The sequence below is a fragment of the Aotus nancymaae genome, unplaced genomic scaffold (genome assembly GCF_030222135.1).
Source record: "Aotus nancymaae isolate 86718 unplaced genomic scaffold, 86718_ANA_hifiasm-v0.15.2.pri h1tg000029l, whole genome shotgun sequence".
NCBI lineage: Eukaryota > Metazoa > Chordata > Mammalia > Primates > Aotidae > Aotus > Aotus nancymaae.
In genome coordinates, this window is record NW_026988442.1 from 84891590 (window position 1) to 84915590 (window position 24001).

A 24001-nucleotide genomic window follows, 5' to 3' on the forward strand; every position below is an offset into this window, starting at 1 on the left:
AAGTCAAAGAATAGGCAGGCCCTGTGCTGTCCCACAGCCCACCACTCATGCCCATGCTGTTTCTGTTTTTAACACCTGGGGGTCCACCCAGTCATCCAGCCCCTACCTCTGCCCCTGCCGTGACCCCCTCCCAAACACTAAAACCCCCTATTCCTCTGGGCATTCTTCTCCTGGTGCATTATTTGTCTCCGTAGGGTTTAAGGGAGAGCTTCTTCGCCCTCTGAAGTTTCAATGAAAAATAAACTCACAAAAGGCACATTACATGGATAAAAGGTATATACATTTGTTTAACGTGTATACCCAGGGAGAATTGCAGAGTGATGCCCACCCCTCAGCAGGGCTCAGAGGTTCTATATTATCCTGGTAGAACAGGTGATGGGAGAGGGGAGAAGAGGAATTCTGTAGAGGAGCTGAATGGATCAGGGAACAGAAGCCAGGTGTGGTTACATTCTTGGTCCTACAGGAAGGAGAAGAAAAAACACTTGTTCCTTTTGGTGGGTCCTGATGTTAGGTAGATAAAGGAACTTCAATTTCACCCTGAGTTTTGGGAGAGAGAGTGAGGGGAGGGAAGGTCAGAGAGACTTTGAGGCTTCTTCAGTTGGGTATGTCAAAGCGCTATGCTTTGGGACTTCTGACCCCAATACCTCTCTGGCTAACTCACCAGGGCTTGGGAGGACACTAAGGGAGGGCTGTGGATGCCGCCACTCCCCGCACCACCCCAACCCCCTCAGACGGGGAGGTACCTAGGAGACTCCAGGTCTTAGAGTCTCAGCTCAGATTCCAGCCAGATTCTGGCCATGTTCCCAGTCCTCATGTGAGCATAAGATGATCGGAACTGGAGAGTTACTTCCTCCTTATTATTCTGAGTCATTTCTGCTTCTCCAACTATCTCGCTGACAAGACATGTTGCTCTAAATTCTACTGATTCAAGACTTTTCTGTTCTTACTAACAAAGCATAACAGGCTGTGAGAAACATGTCTGACCACACACGAAATTGGAGAAGGCATACAGTGGGCGCAGATGACCCCACCTGACTGTTCCTTCTGACGTTAATTCCAGGCCCTCTTGGCCAGGTAAGATGCTATGACCCAGAAGGTCTCTCCCCCAGGGCATTCTTAGGGCTCAGTGAAAGGACCCCCCGCCCAACACAGCAGGTCTTCCTTCCCGTGTGGGCCCTTTTTCCAGAACCTGGAGCTGTGGAGGGTCTAGCTTCTGGGACCCTTGACTGGGGAGAAAGCAAGTGGGGGCCATGGAGGGAAGGCCCCAGAGCAGAGGGGCACCAAGCTGGCTGAGCCTGGCCAGCTGCCCTTTGCCTTAGCTCAGTGGTTCTCAAAGCCTGGCCCCAGGCAGCAGCACCAACATCACCTGAGGCCTAATCAGCCAGAAACTCTGCAGTGGGGCCCGGTGATCTGTTTTAACAAATCCTCCAGGTGACTCTGGTGCAGAATGGTGGCAAGAACTCAGACCTGGACTAGGCCATGCCCGCCCGGGTAAGTGGAGTCCCGGCTCTCCAGTGGACTCAATGTGGGTGGCCTGGGCCAAGCCCTCCTGCGCCTGGGCCATTTCTGTGTTTGTCAAGCCTTGGGACTCGGGGAAAGGATTTGACAAGGTGTCTTGGGCAGGGATGCAATCAGATGATTATCTAAGTGGAATATATACAGAGCATTGTAACTACCCCTCTTTCTCCCTTGGCTCTAAGGTGGAAACAGTTGAGTGCAGTTGCTTTGTCTTTGGGTAAAGTCACCAGGAGCTGCCTATCTGATTGAACCAGACTATTTAATTTATGCCATTTAGTGAGCGGTCTTGCTTTACGGGGGCAGCACAGAGGCCTCTCAGTTGGAATTTGTGGCCTTTGGACGCCCTTCCCACCTTCACCGTTTCTGGGGGTAAAGGCTTTTAGGTGCTGCCTGTTTAAGAACTCAGATCTGGCAGGGTGCAGCGGCTCACGCCTGTAATCCCAGCACTTTGGGAGGCCGAGGTGGGAGGATCACCTGAGGTCAGGAGTTCTAGACCAGCCTGGCCAACGTGGTGAAACCCCGTCTCTACTAAAATTTAAAAAATTAGCCGGGCGTGGTGGGGCGTACCTGTAATCCCAGCTACTCGGGAGACTGAGGAAGGAGAATCGCTTGAACGGGTTTGAACCCGGGAGGCAGAGAGTGCAGTGAGCCAAGATCTCATCATTGCACTCTATCCTGGACATCAAGAGGGAGAGAGCCTCCGTCTCAAAAACAACAACAAAACAACAACGACAACAACTCAGCTTCCATCGAAGTGGGGAATAACTACATTTGTTTGGCATATTCCCATTTTTTATAGTCCCTGAGGAGTTCAGGAGGAAAGCAGGGTTTTACATCCCCTTCTTAAGGACGCAAGTAGGACTGCCCCAAAAGTTCCACTCTGTTCACACTTAGCGGGGGCCCCACAAGAGCCCCAATTTTCACATATATTATTTCCCTTACTAACCGAGGCTCCCAGAAGTTAAACAAGCAGCCCAAGGTCACACCGCAGGGTGACGCCAGCAGAGCCCCGGCGCGTGCCTCCTCCCTTCGGACCCTGCCGCGTCCCGAGAGGCTCGACTCAACCAGCTGGGACAGGAACCGAACCCTCCGGCCCTCTGCCGCCGTCTTGGCCCTCGAGGAATCTGCGCCCAGGCGAAGCGGTCCTCCGAGGTTCGGGAGCGCCGGAGTGACTTCCCGATTCTCTCCCCTGCGACCCGGGGGATCCCTCCCCCAGCTTGCCGGGTCCTCCCCGCGGATCCCCCGGGGCTCCTCCCGGCCGCCCCTGCTGACTCAGCGTAATCCGAGCCGCGGAGGGCGGCGGGGCCGGCGGAGCCCGCCCGGGTTAATTGCCGAGCTTTGAACGCCCCCTCCCGCTCCGCCCTCCTCCAGCCGCCGCCCCGCCCCCGCGGTGAGGTCCCGGGCGGGCGACCGCAGCCACAGCCCAGCAGCTGGAGGGAGCGAGGCTGCAGCGCGGCCGCCGGGCGCAGCATGACTGCCATCCGCGTGCAGGTAGCTGGCGCCCGGCGGGGCACGGACCCGGGGTGCTGCCCCGCCGGGGGGGCGGTGCGGGGGGTAGGACTGGGACAGGGGCGTACACACCACGAGCTCCAGCCTCCGGCCGGGAGTGCAAGCGCCCCGCATGCCCGCCCCAGTTGCAAACTTAGGAACCGAGGAGGCTGGGCGGGGAGCAACCTGGGGGCGCCTGCCTGGCATTGCTGCTCCCGCGGCGCGAACTCCGGCTGCCTCTGCTCGCCGCCCTGCAAGCACCCAAGGCTCCCAGACTTCCTGGGGAAAGATTTTTCTGTTTCTCTTTGGGGTCACCAGTGACCTACGGGTCAGTTTACCATAAGGGTCCCCCTTTGTGAGAAATTCGGCGCGTCTAGGGTGGAGGGACAGAATCGACTTGCAAAGTGAGGCTTATGTAACAGAAGATACGCTCTCGGGAAGCTAGACCTTTCTGGGGGTGAGGGTTAGGAAGACCGTCTCCCTCTCCAAAGCTGCGTTTGCGGTGCTAGGCTGGGGATGGACTCGCTGGGGCGCGCACACCTCAGGGAAAGAACGGCTCTGGCGAGGGAAGAAGTCCGTGTCTCCGAAGATTTGGCTTCTCCTTAGCGTAGTGCAAGATGTTTACGTTGGCTGAGAACCTACACGTTCCTATCCGTTCCCTCGGGCCTGCTGCTCTCCGAAGGGAAGTCAGTGGGTGGCGGTACCGCTGCCCAGACGGCGAGCTTCCTTTCCGCGCAGGCATTCCCGCGGCTCGTCCGCTGCAGAGTCTATCCGCTGGACTGTCCCCAGGATTAGAGAGGCCCGTTGACTTCGTGTACAAACGCTCAGCCACAACACTGACCTGGTAGATACTGTTCCGCCTGTTTTATAGATTAGGTAACTGAGACTCAGAAGTAACGTGCCCTCAGTGGCTGGCCAAGGAACAGAATCAAGATTCAAACCCAGGGCTTCCTGGCTCCAAATGCCACTGGCCCCTCCTGCCTTTACCTAACGGGAGAAACCCACCATAGGCCACCCCGAAACCTCTTCTATAGCCAGGATCCCCACCCCCAGAAAGATCTAGCTTCCTGAGAGAGCGCATCCTCTGTTACAGAAGCCTCACTTTGCAAGTCAATTCTGTCCCTCCTATAGTCTAGTTCCTGGCTATAGAAGAGGTTTGGGGGTGGCCTGTGGGTGGGGTTCCTCCCATTAGGTAAAGGCAGGAGGGGCCAGTGGGCGAAGCAGGGCATGGGGCGCAGGGAATGCTTCCTCTTTGTTCTGGGACAAGTCTGGAATCCCAGCCAGGCAGCCTGCTGGGACAGACCAGGTGCGGTCCCTCCTCTCCGGGAGCTTACAGCCCATGTGGAGAGAGAGACTTGGAAACAGGGCGTGAGGGAATGAATGCTAAATTAAGAGGTGCAAAAGTTGCCAGCCGGGAAGAGGAGGAAACCCGGTAGCAAGGTGAGAGCTCAGCTGGGGAGGCCACAGGCTCCAGGTGAAGGGGGGTCCTCCAGCCACTTTGGGGTGATAACTCTTCATCCCCACAACCATGACTTGCCAGAGGGCAAACACAGGTAGGAAGCAAGTTCTGGATCACAGATGGGGCCAGCGGAGGCTGAGAAGAGCAGAGGCTGAGAACAGCAGAGGCAGGCCGGCTCATCAGGAGGCTATGAACTTCCAGGATGTGATGATGACGATGGCCTCATGTGGCCTGGGGCAGAGTGAGTGACCAGGGGGAGCAAATATGGAAGACTTGTTGGGGATGTGGGGAATGAGTTGGGAGGAGCCTAGGTTGTCTACTGGGGGGTGCTTTGGTTAAGGGGAACACAGGACGCCCTGGGTTATAGGAGGAAAAGACCATGGCATTGGACTCAGTAGCCCACTAGTGTCGAGTGACCCGGTTCTACAGGTCACTAAAAATCATCGAAGGTTACAGATGAAAAAGGAAAACACTTACATTTTTAGGGAAGTTACGACCCAGAGAGATTTAAGTGATTGCTACCCAAAGTACCCTGCAGGGGTACTCTAGGTCAGGGACAGGACTTGACCTGCCCACTCCCCTCTTTTCCACTGCCCACCTGTCCAGCGGCCCTCCAGGGGCCATTTCAGGCCCTGCATCACTGAAAGCTGGCAGAGGTGCCAGGTAGTTAGGAATGAAGACTCCAATATGTGTTACGACTCTAATATTATTAATAGCTTCCGTGAATTGGGAGCCACCTGTGTGTCACGTATATCTTCATATACATGATCTCATATAATCCTTGGGAGTTTCAGTGGTGGCCGGAAAGTTTAAATGAAGCCCTACTTTGGGGCAGGAGGGGGAAGAAATGAGATGAGGTCAGCTGTCTTTATTTTCTGATCCTGACGTGATGTCTAAGGACCTGGAGATTAAAGTCCAGTCTGCCTAGGACAGGTGGGGCTGAGGAAGGGACAGGACGTGCCTGTTTTCCAGCCAGCATGCTGTCTAGAGTTAAAAGGTTTCTGGGTCCTGTGACTTGTTCTCTGCATGTAGTGCTCCCCACTTTGGGGACCATATATTATTCTCTAGGGACCTTGTAACCTTGCCAGGTGCCTTCGTGGCTATGACTTTCCTGCAAGTGTCACTAACTTCATTTTCTAGATGAGAAAACAAGGGCTCAGGATGTTAAGAAACTGCCCAAGAACAAACACGTCTAATGGTTTGCAGAGCAGACAGAGCTTTTCAGGGTTTCCTTTGGTTTCTTTCTTACCAGTCGATCCTTTTTTTTTTGGTAGTAAAATGCAATACAGACTCCTGGACCCCCAGTGTCCCAAGCAGATGCAGGGCTCAGTTGAAGTTGAAGTGAGCAAGAGGATGCAAAGCCAGCTTGCTCGGCTTCCCCGCCCACCTGGCTTTGGCACTGGAAGCTCCGCCAGGAGCAAGGGAACAGTTTGAGAACCACGGCCCATACTCTTAGCTGCGTGTTTTTGACCACCCAGGCTGCCTTTGTCCCAGCACCTGGTCCTAGCTCTGGCATGGCCCTTGAGGAATCCCGCTACACACTAGTTGTTTTCCTCACCAGCAGTACTGAGCCCCCAGCACAAAGGCCCTATCCTTAGAAGGCCCCAGTCAGTATTTATCCGCTGAATGGATTCCACCTCCTGCATATCATACAGTTGTCTGGGCAGCCGTAATAAGCTTCAATGCGATTTAGGTGAGTGATCTCCAGCAAGTCACCTGCCCTCTGCATAGTTTCCTTGTCCATACACCCACCATGGAGCTTCCTACTCTATCAACCTCATAGGTTTAAGAATAAAGTAGGATACTACTTAAGGCAGAGGTGCTGCAAGCAAACCTCCTCCTTATTCCTGTATCCCTGGGGTTGAAATTAGCATAGCTCCTGTGTCTGGGGCGCATGAACAGATACTCTTGCTGGGCCCTGACCACAGGAGTCTCCCAGAAACAGGGCTTTGTTTTATGTCTCACAGACAGAAGTGGCCTAGACCTGCCTCAGTTCTTTTAGGAGTCTGAGCACATGGCATAGGACGCACCCTGTGTTCCTCATTGCTCCGTTCTCCTGGGTCCTAGTAGTGACCATCATGCGTGTCTGTTTCACGTACCTCCCAAACCAGGGTGTAACCTGGGCAGTTTCTAGACACTGCAGAGCGGGTCATTTAATGTTTGACTGTATAGGAGACTTGGTTTAAAGGGAGCTTCAGATGGAAGTGACAGTGGTTGCAAATGACCTTTGACTTACCTCACACCTCTCCCTTGAACACCCACTGGATGCCCAGGTACTGGAGACATAGCAGTGTCCAAACACAGAATGTGGTGTGGGGTCGGGGGGAGGCTACCCTCCCAGACAGTGTTAGAGTGAGACAGAATTAATATGTAACTACAGACTGTCCTCAGAATGGTGAAGAATTCGAACAGGTGCCTGACACAGAATACCAAGAGGGGCCTGACTCTGGATTAAGTGGGCAGGAAAGTGCTCTTTGTGGAAGAGGCTTTAAGCTGAGACATTAAGAATGGAGAAGAGGCGTTGTCCTGGAGGGGTGGCAGGAAGCTGCAGAAAAGCCTCTACAGGCTGAAGGGCCCATCATCTGAGGAAAGAAAGTTCTAGACATGAGGAGAGGGGAGTATGCTGGGAACTGAGGTTGGGCGGGGAGGCAGAGTGGATTGTAAGGGGTTTTTGCGCTGTGTAAAGAGTTCCTGGCTGGGCGCGGTGGCTCACGCCTGTAATCTCAGCACTTTGGGAGGGTGAGGCGGGTGGATCATGAGGTCAGGAGTTCGAGACCAGCCTGACCAACATGGTGAAATCCCATCTCTACTAAAATTAGCCAGATGTGGTGGTGGTGGGCGCCTGTAAGCCTAGCTACTCAGGAGGCTGAAGCAGGAGAATTGCTTGAACCCGGGAGGCGGAGGTTGCAGTCAGCCGAGACGGTGCCACTGCACTCCAGCCTGGGCGACAGAGTGAGACTCTATCCCCGCCAAAAAAAAAAAAAAGAGTCCCTGAAGTCTTTCTTTTTGCCTTCTGGGTCAGGGCTTGGGTGCAATGCCCAGGTCGTGTCCCTTGACTGCGAGATGAGACACCTGGCTGGACACCTAGCCTGGCTTGCCAGGAGACCAGGGTGAGGGCACCTCCTTCCGGTGCTGAACCAGAGATGAAGGAGAGCTGCAATGGCCTTCCCACGCCCAGAAGCTGCAGGAGCAGACAGTGGGGTTGGCAAGCTCTGGGTAGGGAACGGGCTGCACAAGTCCAAGGTGCAAACGTCACTTTCAGCACCGAAGAAAACAAGGCAGTAACCTAGAGTCCTGGGCTGAATGTAGACAGCTCAGAATCATCAGGTGGGTGGGGGTTTGGACACAATCGTGTGTGTTCTGGGGAGATGGAGTGAAACAGGACCGTGTATCAGTGTGCTAAAGTCTCGGTGCTTGGTACAACCCTCTGCCAGGCCGTATTCTTGTTTTGTGTATAAAGAAGTTGAGGCAGGCTGCATGCTCAAGGTCACGGGAGGCAGGCACAACAGGTTTTCTGAACTCAGAACTGACTCAGATTTGCAGTTGTTATGGATTTCTCACCCACTCTAAAGATCACGAAAGAAGGAAAGCTCAGGGAACTCTCAGTGCCTGGTGAACACTGGATGGTAAATGCTCACAGGTCTAGAAGGGAGGAAGGGTTCCCCAAAGATGATGGGTCTGCTCCATTCCAGGCTTCACAGGAGACTGGAGCAGAAAATCAGACTGTGGGGAGCGGAAGGTGGCTCAGGGGTCTTCCCTGCAGAGGGTGCTGGGGTGTGGCGGGGGTGTGGCTGACAGGGTGCCTACTATGGTGTTTTCCAGGCCCAGAGGCCGTTGGGCCAAAGGCAGCCCTCCCGCTCGTTCTTTGAATCCTTCATCCGGACCCTTATCATCACGTGTGTGGCCCTGGCTATGGTCCTGTCCTCGGTCTCCATTTGTGACGGTCGCTGGCTCCTGGCTGAGGACCGCCTCTTCGGGCTCTGGCACTTCTGCACCACCACCAACCGGAGTGCACCAACCTGCTTCAGAGACCTGGGCCAGGCCCATGTGCCCGGGTTGGCCATGGGCATGGGTCTGGTGCGCAGCGTGGGCGCCTTGGCCGTGGTGGCCGCCATTTTTGGCCTGGAGCTCCTCATGGTGTCCCAGGTGTGCGAGGACAAACATTCACGGCCCAAGTGGGTCATGGGTTCCATCCTCCTCCTGGTCTCTTTCGTCCTCTCCTCCGGGGGGCTCCTGGGTTTTGTGATCCTCCTCAGAAACCAAGTCACACTCATCGGCTTCACCCTGATGTTTTGGTGCGAATTCACTGCCTCCTTCCTCTTCTTCCTGAACGCCATCAGTGGCCTTCACATCAACAGCATCACCCATCCCTGGGAACAACCATGGAAATTTTAGGCCTCTTCCAGGGACATCAGGTTCTACAAGAAAGTGTGGTCAAGATGGGACTTTTCCAACATGTGGCCTCTGGTGAGGCTGGGATGGGACAAGGTACCTTGAAACAGCCACCTCTTTGCCAATAACTCGTGGGTGGTCAGCCAGAAATGGCCTGGGGGTCTCTGCAGCTGGTCTGCAGGGCCAGAGGCCAGGAGGGTGCCTCAGTACCACCAGCTGCACAGGCTTAGCCAGATGTTGATTTTAGAAGAAGAAAAAAACATTTTAAAATACCTTTCTTGAATTTTCTTCCCTGGACTGGAATAGAATTGGAAGCAGCAGGATAACTGGTGCCCGAGCTAGCTGCACAGCCAAGGAGAATTCATGCCTGTTTCATTGATGCGTGCTGGGATGGGGGCTGCAGAATCTCTGGGGCTCCCAGGGTTGTTAAGAATGGTTCTTCCAGCTAAGGGGCCAATCAGTGCCTAGGAGTTTCTTCTACCAGCTCAAAGGTCCTTCATGTGTATGTCCCTGGCTTCATCTTTGATGGTGCCAAAGAAGCAGAGTTCAGGATTCCCTCAGAAGGCCTTGCACACGGTAGGTTTTCAAACCATTTGACTCAGTTTACCTCCCTGCCCTTTGTGGGAACCTTGCAAACTCTGGATAACCCCAGCTTCTAGCAGCTGGCTGTCCCCTCTGGGAGCTCTGCCTATCAGAACTCTACCTTAAGGTGGCTTTCCTTTCTCTTTCGAGAAGTGTTCTTGAGCAAGCCCTCCCTGGAGGGCCCACCTGAGTGCTAATACACAGCCCTCCCCAAGGAACATGTGCACGTGTCTATCTTCTGTGAGGGTCAGACAGCCTCAGGGCATGGATCTAGACCTGCTGGACTCTGCAGGGAGTGAGGGGGAACAGCCAGAGGTTGGGTAATGATTAACACCCATCCTGGGGATGCGTGGAGGTGAAAGGGGCCAGGAACCAGTGGAGATTCCCATCCTTGCCAGCACATCTGCACTTCCGTTCATTAAAGTGCTCCCTTTCTAGTTCTTTTTCTGCCCAGAAGTAGGTGAGGTTATTGCCTGCCGCCCATTTCATTCTACGCCCACCCTTTCCCCTCCCTCACCTGGTGAATTCCGGCTCCCAGCAATTGCATGGGTTTTTGGTCTCTGCCCTGCTCTTGTCACTGCAGGTTCCCTTCCTGGTCTGGGCTGAGCGCCTACACCTACCTCTATTGTGATGTTCTAAAATTCTTATTCCAAGATGCATGGAGTCATGAAGCAGTCTGCTTTGTAGGATGTAAGGCCATGGACTCTAAGGTTCAACTACCAAGGTCCCCAGAGTCCACGGAGATCACCCCAGAGAGGCTTCTGTGAATTGCTCAGTTTTACAGAGTACGGAGCTCATCCACCACACAGTTGCATCTTAGCCTGGGAAATGGGAGTCTGGAGAAATCTACAAGTTGCAAAGGGGATACGTGACTCCCTTGTCTCTTCATGGGGAGGGGAGAGATGGAGGTGGGGAGTCAGGGCTCAGAGAGGGATGCACTTGTCCAGGATCACCCAAAGCCAGGAGTAGAGCTGGCCCAGCCACCAGCAAGATGCATTTTTCTTGACACAGAGGGGAGTTTCTCTGTGTCTCTCAAGAACGCTACCCCTGAACACTAGTAGGTTTTGTTTTGTAGAAACGTTCAACAATTGAGTCCTCTTACACCCTCACATGGGGGGAGTGAGGATTCAAAGGAACTGAGAACAAGAGTAGAGCGTGAGACTGAAGTCCCCAGGAGCTTAGTGGGGCAGCAGACAGCTTCCATCCTTCTGGGAGCCTGGGAGCAGGGAGAGCATAGACACAGCCTTGGAGTTTGGGCATTTAAAGTCAGACACCCTGGACTGAACTTCTGCCACCTCTTTGCTTACTTAGTAGCTTGGTCAAGTCACAGGGCTTTGGTGGACCTGTCATCTATGAAATGGGATCATGCCCCATTTTCTGCTGCATCTGCCTTAGGCTGAGGACATCTGTGTGAAAAAGCAGGAAAAATAGGGGTGTGCACCTCAGAGCCTGTGAGGGATAGTAAAAGGGACTGGGGCCCTGGGGCTTCCCTGGCCTCCATGGTGACTTTATCAGGTTATTTTAGCTGTTGTCCAGAAGGTTTGGGTGAGAGCTACTAACCAGGTGAGTTACAGTAGGGGACACACAGGATCTGCCAAGGGCAAACCTTTCCTGTTGGCTGGGCCTTCTAGTCTTGTCCCTGATTAACTGAGCTGGAGAACCAGGGAGGACCCCTCCTCCTGCAGGAAGGGGTTAGGAGCAGGCCAGAGGATACGCCCTCACCTTGCGTCAAGGCAAAAGGATGGACAAATATAGACCAAATCTTGTCCCAGGCACCACTTATTTCCCTGTCCCTTTCTGGGACCCCTGAACTACTCTTCCCAGAAGAGCAAACAAACCAAATCTCAGGGCTTGTCCTGCCCCACAGTTTCCCACGTCCCTTCTGAGGAGTCCAAGGCCTGGGGAGGGGCATCTTCAGCTGAAGGAGTGCATAAGGTGTCTGCTGGGAAGACAGGCTGTCCTGCAGTAGTGCCCAGCCTTCTCAGGACCCGTCTTGGTCTCTGTCCATGGGTGGCTCTGCTCCAGCCTCTCAGATTATGCTGGTCCTGCAGGTACCCTGGCTCTGCTCCAAGTGGCTGGCTTTGGTGCTGTTGCTGAAGGAGGAGCTTAGGGCCACAGGATACAGTGTGAACTCACGGAGGTGCCACTGCTGCCATTTCTTCTGAACCTCCAGCTGCACCTGCCCAGGAGACAGGAGACCAGCCATCAGCCCAGGAGGAGAGGACAGTTCTGTGCCTGGAGCCCCACTCACTCCCCTGGGGGCTCCACACAGGCCCTGCCGCTCCTGCCCAGCTGTCCTGTCCCCTAGCCTGCAGGCCACTCAGATTGACCGTTTTCAGCCCCAATGTCCAGTAGTTACTGAGGGTCCCCTCTCTCCTGGGCACGTGCACCTGCAATCTCATTACATCTTGTCCCAAAGGAAGGACTGTGCACCTGAGACAACTGGATACTTATTTCCATGAAGCCACCCACGCTCAGAACTCATCTGGGACCCAGGGAGTTGCTCTTTGTAAATTTCCTTCACAATTCCCAGCTGGAGCAGCTGAACCTTTGAGGCTAGGCTTGATACTTAATTTTTGGGAAACATCAAAGGTCATTCCCATTCAAGTGCAGCAAACCAGATAGATGGTCAGTAGTCACAGAAAGGCCTAGCTCATGATGACTACATAGCTCTGTATGCCCAGAGCCCGGGGTCCTGACCCAAATGCTCTGTGCGAGGCTTGAGTCCTCAAAGTGAGTGTGCGGTCTCCCAAGGAGTCCATGCTCATCTGAAGATCCCTAAGGACTGAGATGCAGACAGTTCCTCTGAGTCACCCACTTTGCATGTGGGAAGACTGAGGCCCAGAGCAGGGCAGTGACGAGATCGCCCATTGAGCAAGCAGCAGGGCAGTCAGGAACCTGGGCTCTGCCCAACGTTCCTCCTGCATTTGCTGAACAGATAAACATCGGCACCAGGAGTGCTTGTTAAAAAACACTTTCTCAGACCCCAGCCCAGACCTACAGAATTTATTTTTGTGGAATGAGAAACTGGGAACAGGGTCCAGCCATGGTTTTAACATCCCTCCAGGTGATTCTGTTCCTCCCATTAAGCAAGCTGACTCCTAAAAGAACTGGCCGAGCCCCCTGCCACCAGACCCAGGACTCCCCCCGACCCTTTCCATCCCCCTTCCCACCACCCCTCCAGGTAGCTCCTTCTGACCTGGAACCCAATGGCTAAGAGCTCTTCTGGGTACCTGGGTGACCCAAGACCACTCACCTCCCCGTTGAGGAAGCAGTAGAGGACAGCCACCACCAGTCCCTGCCAGAGGAATAGAGGCAGCAGGGTTACTGCAGGTGCTCAGCCCCAGCCCACCTGGCCTGAGCCAGCTAGCCAGCTGCGCCCTCCCTAGGTCTCTCTTTCTTTTTTTTTTTTCTTTTTTGAGAAGGAGTTTCCCTCTTGTTGCCCAGGCTGGAGCACAATGAGGCAATCCCGGCTCACGGCAAGCTCTGCCTCCAGGATTCAAGTGATTCTCCTGCCTCAGTCTCCCAAGAGGCTGGGATTACAGGCATGGGCCACCATGCCTAGCTAATTTTGTATTTTTGGTAGAGACGGGGTTTCTCCATGTTGGTCAAGTTAGTCTCGAACTCCCAACCTCAGGTCTTCCACCCACCTCAGCCTCCCAAAGTGCTGGGATTATAGGCATGAGTCACCGCGACTGGCCCCCAGGTCTCTTAATCACCAGCTGCAGGCTCACTTCCCCACCTGTCTTGCATCACTGAGAATTGAGCTACCTCTTGTGGGCTGCCCACAGTGTCCCTGGCTGTGCTGGCTCATCCAGCATAGTCTGTGAACTCCCTGCAGCCAAGGGTGGGCTCCCTTTCAAACACATGTGGTGTCAGAGACAGGTCAGCAAGGGCTGCTAACCCCGGCCAGCTGGGCTCAGGCAGCTCACCTGAGAGCAACAGGGATGGGTGGCTCCTGAAGTGTGGCCACTCCGCCGGGAGGGGTACAGCCCGTCCAGGGTGAGACCCTGGGCCCTGTGTGGTCTTGTTTCAAGATAAACTAGAAATCTGAAGATGTTTAAATGTGGGTAACTAATTCAAATTGAAAAACAAATGTGTAGTCAGAACAAACTGTACAGGTCCCAGCCAGCCAGCAGTGAGCGGGGTTGGACCTCCCTGCTTAATGGACAGGTGGGTGCACCTCCATGCTCAGGGTTTTATGTTCCCTGGTGTGGCAAGGTCTGTGCCTGTAAGACCCTCCATCCCTGGTATTTGGAGCTCCTGATTTCCTGATGGTGCCCCCAGGATCCTGGCGTGGAACTCTACCGGGGAGGGACTCCAGGCTGACGCAACTGCTTGGAGCCTAAGAAGCCTACAGATCAGCAGGGAGCGGTGTCTCTGCAGTGCATTCGCCCTGCTCATCTCCTTTCTCAGGGACCCCCCTCAGGCCACCCATCTCTCCCTGCACTCCCCACACAGAGGCCTGACCTCAGACGGCCCAATCCCTCCTTCCTAGTCCCACCCAGGCCTGCCTGTAGTTACTTACGATATTGGAAAGGCCCCCAAAGGGTGATGAATCAGCTCATTGGTGGGCTTAATATGTACAACTTCTCAGGGATATTGGCATTTTAACAAAAGTTAGTGGCGAAGCTGGAGGGGTTTGCTTTAGAATTTCAGGTATCAATGACGGCCGCATAGACCGGGGACGATCCGAGGGGCAGAAACACTCAGCGCATTGGTTTCCAGCTTTTGTTGCGCATTAGAATCACCTGAGACCTTTTGTTCAGGTTGCAGTCTCCAGTTCCCAATATCTGGGGGCATCAGCAGCTTTTAAAGATCCCCAGACAGTTTCAATAAATGGGCATCATGGTCCGGAAACTACTGTCAAAGAGTAAAAGGCACTTCAGGGCAGGCTTTGAAACAAAACAGACTTGAATTGGAGCACAGCTAGGCCTGAGTAATTGTAGGACTCTTGGTCCCAGGTGCTTCATTTAAGCCTTGCCAAAGCCCTTCGAGGCAAGTGGGAGGATCTCCACCTTACATTCAGGGGAACTGAGGCACAGAGAGGTTTAGGCACGCCTGGAGCTCTGTGTGGTTGGCCCAGAGCCACGAGCAGGCTGAGGGTGCTGCCCATCGCATGGGCTGCGGTTGCCTGGCTTCCCCTGCCTTGGGGTCCAAGGACACATTTTCACTGTTCAGGGGAGGGAATTAGCTGTGCTCCGGTGTATATAGGGCAGGCCTCACACAAGACAGCAAGTTTACTAATTTCCACCATGATTCTGCGATCATTAAGAATGAAGACTTTTGTAATCCCAGCACTTTGGGAGGCTGAGGCGGGTGGATCAAGATGTCAAGAGATCGAGACCATCCTGGTCAACATGGTGAAACCCCGTCTCTACTAAAAATACAAAAAATTAGCTGGGCACGGTGGCGCGTGCCTGTAATCCCAGCTACTCAGGAGGCTGAGGCAGGAGAATTGCCTGAACCCAGGAGGCGGAGGTCGCAGTGAGCTGAGATCGTGCCGTTGCACTCCAGCCTGGGTAACAAGAGCGAAACTCAGTCTCAAAAAAAAAAAAAAAAAAAAAAACAATGAAGACTTTGAAGAATTTTAATAACATGAAGAAATGTTCATGATGGACATGATAGAGAATTAAACAAAACAAGCAGGATACAAAACCATACACATCGTGATCCCAATTATGTGTGTGTGTGTGTGTGTGTGTGTGTGTGTGTGTGTCTTTGTGGACAGAAAAGAGACGGAAGTAAATACCAACAGAGGTTATTTCTGGGTTATGAGATTATAGATTTTTTTTTCTTCTTTTCTTTTTTTTTTTAACTTTTCCTTATTTCCCAAATTAGTCACAATAAGCAAGCATTATTTATACAATCAGAAAGGCTAAATACATTTTTAAAGAGTATATGAAGGTTGGGCATAGTGGCTCACGCCTATAATCCCGGCACTTTGGGAAGCTGAGGCAGGCGGATCACGAGGTTAATGAGTTCAAGACCAGCCTGACCAATATGGTGAAACCCCCGTCTCTATTAAAAATACAAAAATTAGCTGGGTGTGGTGGCGCACGCCTGTAATCCCAGCTACTTGGGTGGCTGAGGCAGGAGAATTGCTTGAACCTGGGATGTGAAGTTTGCAATGAACCGAGATTGCGCCACTGCACTCCAGCCTGGGTGATAGAGTGAGACTCTGTCTCAAAAAAAATAAAGAGTGTATGACAGTGATTGTGTTATTAGTTGTGTGTGTTCTTGAAGCCCCTGCCTTTTAGAAATACATACTACAGTGTTTGCAGATCAAACAACATGATGTCTTGAATTTACTTAAAAAGAGGGGGTAGTAAGTAGGAACAGATGAAACAAGAGAGGCCATGAGTGGATACTGCTGAAGCTGAGGATGGGTAATGGCGTTCACTGTCCTATTCTCTTCACTTTTGTATATGAAAGACATTTTCATATATGTATATGAACATATATATTTTATATGTGTGTGTATATATAAGAATGTAAGCATACATATATTTGTACACAACTTTTAAAGATCCTTTTTCTTCATGAACATTCCTATGAGAACATTAGGAAAGTGCTTTTGGTTTTCTCTTGACAGTGGTCCACAGTCCCAACCACCAGCCCCAACTCTGAGGGACAAGAAGTCCCCATCCATGGCCAGGCAGACCCGGGTCCAAGGTCTCAGCGTGGTACCTTTTCTGAGCCAGGTCCTTCCATCTGACTGGTCCTCAAATCCTCTACCTGCTAAATGGCCATCGTGTGCCCAGCCTCCCTGGATGTTACAAGAACAGTGGCGGGGAAAGCTAGCTCCCTGGCCCCCAGGCCAAAAGGAAAAGAAGCCTGGATTAAGCCAGAGGCTGGGTTCTCTGGAGGTCTGAGGCACTGACAGGGGCCACTGGGCAGAGGGCCAGCTTAAAGGAGGGTGTGGCCTGAAGGTGTGGGTGGGGCAAGGCCTGACTCCACTCAGTGATGCATCCTCCCTAGAACCTGTAAGTAACAGGAAGATCCTACCCTGAACAGAGCTCTGGGGATGAGGGGAGGGTTTGAGCCCCTGCTCACAGGCAGAGGCCACCCCAGTGAAGGCCCTACTGTGGACTAATTCCTTTAAAATAAATAGGAACACTTTTACACTGTTGGTGGGAGTGTAAATTAGCTCAACCATTGTGGAAGACAGTGTGGCCATTCCTCAAGGATCTAGAAATAGAAATTCCATTTTACCCAGCAATCTCATTACTGGGTATATACCCAAAGGATTATGAATCATTCTATTATAAAGACACATGCACAGGTATGTTCATTGTGGCACTGTTTTCAATGGCAAAGACCTGGAACCAACCCAAATGCCCATCAATGATAGACTGGACAGGGCAAATGTGGCACATATACACCATGGAATACTATGCAGCCATAAAAAAGGGATGAGTCTGTGTTCTTTGTAGGACCATGGATGAATCTGGAAACCATCATTCTCAGCAAACTGACACAGTAACAGAAAACCAAATACTGCATGTTCTCACTCATAGGCAGGTGTTGAACAATGAGAACACATGGGCACAGGGAGGGGAATGTTACACACTGGGGTCTGTTGCGGGGTGGGGGACTAGGGGAGAGACAGCTGGTGGGGACTTTGGGGAGGGATAACATTGGGAGAAATGCCTGATGTGGGTGATGGTGGGATGGCGACAGCAAACCACCATGCATGTGTGTACCTATGCAACAATCCTGCAAGATCTGCATGTGTAACCCAGAACTTAAAGTACAATTAAAAACCAAAAACCCACTGGGGGAATTTTGTCTCAGGCCCTAGAGCCCATAATCACTGGCTTCTCCCGGCCATTCATTTGATTTCATCTTATGGATAAGCGAAACCTTGAAATGATTGTTTTGTCTTTGCTTTGGCTACTGGGAAGCTCCCTGCCTACCACACTTATGACGCATCTCTCCCTCCCGTTTAGAACTTTATCATATTTATTTCTGTGTAGCAACCCAACCAGTTGTATATTCTTTTTTTACTGATCCTTCATCTACTTATTTTTTTGTCCTTTGTATGTTTTTCCCAAAAGCAACATTGCATTATTTTTGCAAGGAAATAGCTGTGAGTGAATAAATGGCATTGTGAAGTTTGGGATTCACGTTCACGCTCCCTCTGCCCAAACACGTTTGCTGTTGTTGTTGCTGTTGTTGTTTAAAGATGGGGTTTCTCCATGTTGGCCAGGCTGGTCTTGAACTCCTGACCTCAGATGATCCACCCACCTCGGCCTCCCAAAGTGCTAGGATTACAGGCGTGAGCCACCGCGCCCGGCTGTTGTTATTGTTTTTAACTTCACAACATCTTGCTGAATTTGTAGGTAAGTGATTTTCTACCTCACTTTATTTTGTAAAGTCAGTTTTTAGTTTTAATAATTTGCAAATACACGTGGTTTCAAAGAATCAAACAATTCCTGTTACAGAACCAGCAGCCCCCTGACACCCCGCCCTCACTTCCTGTTCCTCAGCTGCGACTACTCCTTGAAACTCTCTTAACTGCTTCTAAAAAATATGCTGATGTCGCTAATTGAGGATTTTTCAGTCTAGGGCATTTTCTATGAACTTCCCAGAATGAAGATGAGGCCAGTGTTCTCTTCCAAACACCCAGTCCACCCTCCCACGATGCTCATCTTCCGTCCCAGCGTTTGCTGACTCGGCCATCCGCACTCACGTTATTTTGATTATGTGCATGCTATTGAGAGTTGTACAATATAGTGTACTGGGGCTGCTTTTCCTTTTTATTTTCCCTGAAGTCAGTCTCTCCATCTCTGTTAATTTTCTCTCCCACCCCCATCTGACTGGTGGGGACCAGGTGTCCCACTCAGGGGCCCTTAGCACTGTCAGGTCCCATCCCGGCTTCCCCTGGGTCTCTGCCAGATAAGGCATCTGGCTCGCTGTCTCTACAGCCTCCACTTCTCCCTAAGGACGGAGAGAACTCCTCTTTTCAGCTTGCAGCCCCAGTCCCGGAAGCCTACCTGGAATGAGCCAAGGGCCAATTCAAAAAACAGCTGGATCTCCATGGCGTCCTCCGGGGAGAAGGCGAAGACGATGTAGTGGATGCCGAAGAGGGGGATCAGCAGGAGTGTGGACCTGGCCAGGCGCCTGCGGACACAGAGACGCTGCAGCCTCCACTCTGCCTCCCTGCGCCCTTCCTCCTCCCGCCGGCACACAGCTATGCCACTCCCCCTCAGGACTGACTGCTGAGGCTGGCCAGCAGTGCTCAAACATTTTTGTTGTCATTTTTTTATACTGAAAATTTCTAACTCCCACAGGTCAATCACTCAGATACAACTCTTTTTGACTCATGGCGAAGCCCCGAATTTTGTGATCACGCACCTCTATCAGTAAAAAGAAAAAAAAAATCCCCATTAACTTTATTTATAAATTACATGCCTATATCACTGCTACTCTACGCCTAACATCATATAAACAAAGCAGCTTTCTCATTTGCTAGACAATAAATATCTATAAGGAGAAATTCTTGTATTTTCTTCCTGGATTAAGGTTGCCAAACTCAGCAAATAAAAATACAGAATCCCCAGTTAAATTTGAATTTCTATCTTTTGGGAGCATAAATACTGAAAAATGATGTGTTGTTTATCCAAAATTCAAACGTAACTTGACATCCTGTATTTTACCTGGCAGCTTTATCCCGGGTCCCCGGGAATCTGACACCAAGTAATCCAAGCCACTGTCAGATTCTCAAAACACAAAACAGCATGGAGACAGTCTTGGGAGACGCTAATTTGTCTTGTTTTTGTTTTGTTTACTTCTTCTTTTTGAGACAGAGTCTTGCTCTGTCATGCAGGCTGGAGTGCAGTGGCGCGATCTCCACTCACTGCAACCTCCACCTCCCTGGTTCAAGCGATTCTCCTGTCTCAGCCTCCTAAGTAGCTGGGATTACAGGCGCGTGCCACCACGCCTGGCTGATTTTTGTATTTTTAGTAGAGATGGGGTTTTACCATGTTGACCAGGCTGGTCTCGAACTCCTGACCTCAAGTGATCCACCCACCTTGGCCTCCCAAAGTGCTGGGATTATAGGCGTGAGCCACCAAGCCTGGCCACTACTTTGTCTTTAATATCAGTTAGGGAGGCCGGGCGCGGTGGCTCACGCCTGTAATCCAAGCACTTTGGAGGTCAAGGCGGGCGGATCACCAGAGGTCGGGAGTTCAAGACCAGCCTGACCAACATGGTGAAACCTCGTCTTTAAAAATATATATATATCAGTTGTGGAATGAATTATGTCCACACCCATGCCAAATTTTTACACTGAAGCCCTCACCCCCAGTATCTCAGAATGTGACTGCATTTGGAGAAAGGTCTTGAAAGAGGAGGCTAAGTTAAAGTAGGGTGGAGTGGGGCCTAATCAATCAACTGGTGTCCTTACAAGAAGAGGAAATATGGACACACAGAGGGACACCAGGGATGCCCACACACAGAGCAAAGGCCCTGTGAGGACACAGTGAGAAGGGCCAAAGAGAGAGGCTTCAGAAGAAACCAAACCTGTGGACACCTTGATCTTGGACTTTCAGCCTCCAGAACTCTGAGAAAATAAATGTCTGTTGTTTAAGCCACCTAGTCTGCAGTATTTTGTTGTGGAAGCCCTAGAAAACAAATGTATTTCTCTTTAACATTTGAAAGGTCTTAAGTATTTTTGGATCACACACCTCCCTAAAAATCTGATGAAAGCTAAGGTCATCCTCCTCTGAAAAATACACATACTGTACCTAAACACATTTGTCTGAATTTGTCTTTGAAGCCCAGGCGGAGACTCCCTAGCCTTGCCCCCAGGATAAGATCTCTCTACCTCGGGCTTCCTGCCTGAGATTTCTTAATGTTTCCACCCCCATACAGCGTCTGAGGCTCTAGAATCAGACCATTCCCCCAACCGCCGCCATGTACCTGGTAAACTTCTTAGGACTAGATCTACAACTTTTCCTCCATCTCCAATAGCTAGCACCAGTTGAGTAAACAGTAGGTGCTCAGTAAAAGCTTGCTGACTGACTGTGCTTCAGTTTTTGCCCTTTACTTACTTATAATGGCTGACTTCATTTCCTCTTGTTTCTTGGGTTCTAAGTTTTCTCATCAGGATTCTTAGAATGTTTATAAAAAGGATGAAATTAATCTGCAAAAACACAAGGCAGAGGTGGGGCTGAAGGTATCTTGCTTTTCTGGCTACCTCTCCTGGCCCTGTCCCCTGGACCTGAGGTCAGAGAAGACATTGCAGACAGCACAGGCAGGAGGGCTCACCACTGCTGCCCACCAACTACCCCTCCTCACCTCCAAAACAGACTGTCTAGACAGAGTCTATGGCTAGAGACAGCACTCCCGCCTACCCCGGCGCTGCAGGAGCGATAAGGCCTGTTCAGTTGCAGGGCAGATCACTCACACTTGCAGAGCATTGGAAGCCCCTTGGGATATTGTTAAAAAGCAGGTCTGGGCCGGGGGTGGCTCATGCCTATAATCCCAGCACTTTGGGAGGTCGAGGTGGGCGGATCACCTGAGGCCTGGAGTTCCAGACCAGCCTGACCAACACAGAGAAACCCTGTCTCTACTAAAAATACAAAATTAGCCAGGCATGGTGGTGCATGCCTGTAATCCCAGCTACTCAGGAGGCTGAGGCAGGAGAATCACTTGAACCTGGGAAGCAGAGGTTTCGGTGAGCTGAGATCACGCCATTGCACTCCAGCCTGGGCAACAAGAGCAAAACTCTGTCTCAGGGGAAAAAAAAAAAGCAGGTTTGGGGTGGACCTGAGATTCTGCATTTCTAACAAGCTCCCAGGTAATACGATGCCAAAGCTGACTGGCTTTACAGTAGTTGTTCTCAAAGTTTAGGGTATCCATTGATGGGCTCTACCCTACAGGTTATGGTTCAGTAAGTCTGGCATGGGGACCAAGAATTATTATTTTTAACAAGCTCCCAGGTGATGCTGAAGCTACTGGTGTGAGGACCACTTTGCAGCTCAATCGCCAGCTCCAGGAAGCCACCCTTGATTACTTCCTTTTTCTGATTCACTGTATTTAGGGACAATATTACTGGGTAAGAGCACTTAAAATATCTTATTTTTTCTTGCAAACTACGATTGGGAGATAAAATATCTTAGAAGGTCAAATGCATGTGTCCGTCAAACGTGTGTGACTACTTATCTGCCAGTTCAACCGTAACTTCCTGAAGGACAGGAATGCAGTCTTTTTATTCATTTTGGTGTCCCCTACCCTACCCCAGTGCCCAGTGCCAGCGACATTAGGAAGCTGCCCACATGGTAGCATCTCTCCCTCCCTCACCCACCTGCTTCAGCCATTTTATAGAAGCAGGGATCGGTGGGATCACCCAGCCTCACGCCTGCACTGTTCACATGAGTAGCCGGGGGCCTGAGAACGCTTGCCAAAAGACACAGGATTAGTGGCTGTCTAGGACTCCTGGCCCAGCACTGCTTTTTGGAGAACGCTGTTTCTCTGTGACTTGTTTATGCATCTTGTTGTAAGCTGGCTATGCATGCTGTCAACTCATTAAGGCTACTTAGTTTAATTTTGTTTGGCTTTGAGTTGTATTTAACTTAATAGGGAGCACCTGAAGGCAGAAAGAAAGGAAAAGAAAGAAAGAGAAAGAGAAATAGAGAGAGATAGCGACAGAAAGATGAAAGAAAGAGAGAGAGAGAAAGAAAGACAAGAGAAAGAAAGGCAAAAGAAAGAGAGATAGAAAGAAAGAAAGAAAGAAAGAGAAAGAGAAAGAGAAGGAAGTAAGGAGGGAAAGAGAAAGAAATCTTTAAGATCCCAAGAATGAATCTATTCTTAAATAGTGTTATTCCAGGCCCTGTGCTAGGTTGGTAGGGAGATGTTTTGCATCAAGAGTGCTCATCCAACATCCTCAATCACTGGGTAGACCACAGTCCTCTGAAACCAGCCCTGGACACTGGAACTGGCCGTCCTTCATCCGGAATTGTTCTGGGCTGGGCTGTCCAAGTCCCAGAATAACAGCAGGGCTGGCTTAACTAAATGAGGAAACAGCCTCCGGCATGAATATTATGAAGCCATAGCAAATCAGTTTGTCAGGGGATTCCACATGAAACAGAAAAGTTCTCATCTATTGCTAGATGAAAAAAAAAAAACCTAATTAGGATACAAGACTATATTAAGGATTTTGAAAAAGAAAAGTGTGTCTGCTCAAAGAAAAAGATAGGAAGGATAACACATGCTCATAACATATACGTATAGCTGGGAGAATCATGAGTGATTTTATTTTTCCTTTTTAAAAAAGACATTTTGTGCTAGGCATAGTGGTTCACGCCTGCAATCTCAGCACTTTGGGAGGCTGAGATGGGCAGATCACTTGAGTCCAGGAGTTCCAGACCAGCCTGGGCAACATAGTGAAACCTCATCTCTACAGAAAATTAGCTGGGTGTGGTGGCAGGAGCCTGTAGTCCCAGCTACTCAAGAGTTGATGTGGGAGGGTCACCTGAGCCCAAGAGATGGAGGTTGGAGTGAGTCATGATTGCGTCACTGCACTCCAGCCTGGGTGACAGAGTGAGACCCTGTCTCAAAGAGTAAAACAAAAACAAACATTTTGCATTTTGCATTTTTTGCTCAGATTATATAATTTAAAAAGAATAAAATAAGATTGTCTTGGAATGGTCCCCTCTTCTCAACCAATCCCAAGATGCCACTCAGGCAGCTACTGGAAGAGAAGGGGCCCTGTCCTGTGCCCTCTCCCCCTGCCCCACCCTAGCGAGCCTGTGCAGGGCACTCTCTTTTGACTGGTTCTGCAGCCTTGGGCATTCCTGGGCTGTCTGTGTGGACGTTAGTTTCAGCCACGGAACTGCTTCCATCCATGAAACCATCCCCATGTGTCCCTATGTGTCTTCCCTCCCCTGTCCCCCTATTCTGACCCATACCCACAGGCCGGGCTACAGGACTCTACCCTGGCACAGAGCAGAATCGCCTGGGGACCAGTACGCAGGCCTCTTGCCAGAAAAAGGAATGGAATCGCTAGCTATCAGAATTTTTAAAAAGCTCCCAGGTGATTCGAAAGGGCCACCAGGGTTGACACCCGCAAGCTCCTGTCCAAGATGGTCAGCCAGCATCTCTTCCCTGGGGCCGCCCTGCAGGCCTGAACCCACTCACAGCACTACAAAGCCCCAAGACCACAACCTCACTGAGCTTGCCTGATCTGCTCTTCCACCCTCTTCGGTGATCTCAGCTTAGGGACTCATCCCAGGTTAACAAGCAACTCCCTAGAAAAATGCTCAAGGCCCACGGGTGAAGGTGAAATTGCAGGCCAGTGGGAGCCAGTCAGTATAAAACAAGGAGCTCTGCTCACCACATTTGAGCTGCTGCTCGTGGTAAAGAACAAGGTTCGCAGGCTCTTGCCTCCAGCCCACCCCTCACCCCACTCCCACCCATTTTGTAGGGGGCGGAGCTTCCACACCACCATGATGCTCGCCAATCTCACAAGCACCGTGGCTTATCCCTCCTGGTACCTGCAGGGAGCCCTGTCCCCCACCCCGCCCTCTGCCCCTGTGGGCTGGTCACTGTTTCTGT

At 51.3% G+C, this 24001-nt stretch overlaps 2 protein-coding genes across 5 annotated transcripts in view; one reads left to right on the forward strand and one right to left on the reverse strand.

The window, feature by feature from the left end:
• Window positions 1-942: 942 nt before the first annotated feature.
• On the forward strand, window positions 943-15655 carry TMEM37 (transmembrane protein 37). Of its 3 annotated transcripts, none has more exons than XM_012468389.2 (2): window positions 943-1074; window positions 8288-15655. In XM_012468389.2, the coding sequence occupies exon 2, from the start codon at window positions 8378-8380 to the stop codon at window positions 8858-8860; it is 483 nt and encodes a 160-aa protein (XP_012323812.2). In that variant the 5' UTR covers window positions 943-1074; window positions 8288-8377; the 3' UTR covers window positions 8861-15655. The 3 variants fall into 3 exon arrangements, with proteins under 3 accessions (XP_012323812.2, XP_012323810.2, XP_012323811.2); XM_012468387.2 differs by lacking the exon at window positions 943-1074 and adding an exon at window positions 2967-3009; XM_012468388.2 differs by lacking the exon at window positions 943-1074 and adding an exon at window positions 4192-4706.
• SCTR (secretin receptor) overlaps window positions 8784-24001 on the reverse strand; it is an 82521-nt gene continuing 67303 nt past the window's right edge. The window contains exons 10-13 of one of the 2 annotated variants that reach the window (XM_064382835.1): window positions 20497-20588; window positions 18439-18565; window positions 12696-12737; window positions 8784-11618 (exon numbers count right to left, since the gene is read on the reverse strand). In XM_064382835.1, coding sequence (XP_064238905.1) covers window positions 11469-11618; window positions 12696-12737; window positions 18439-18565; window positions 20497-20588 — 411 coding nt within the window. In that variant the 3' untranslated portion in view covers window positions 8784-11468. The remainder of the gene's footprint in view (window positions 11619-12695; window positions 12738-18438; window positions 18566-20496; window positions 20589-24001) is intronic. The other variant, XM_021667935.2, reaches the window with a different exon arrangement.

Excerpts from the sequence above, each read along its gene's own strand:
- TMEM37 (XM_012468387.2), top strand. The coding sequence starts at position 2,989 with ATGACTGCCATCCGCGTGCAG. Across the intron at positions 3,010-8,287 it reads TGACTGCCATCCGCGTGCAG|GCCCAGAGGCCGTTGGGCCA; the intron begins GTAGCTGGCGCC and ends GGTGTTTTCCAG.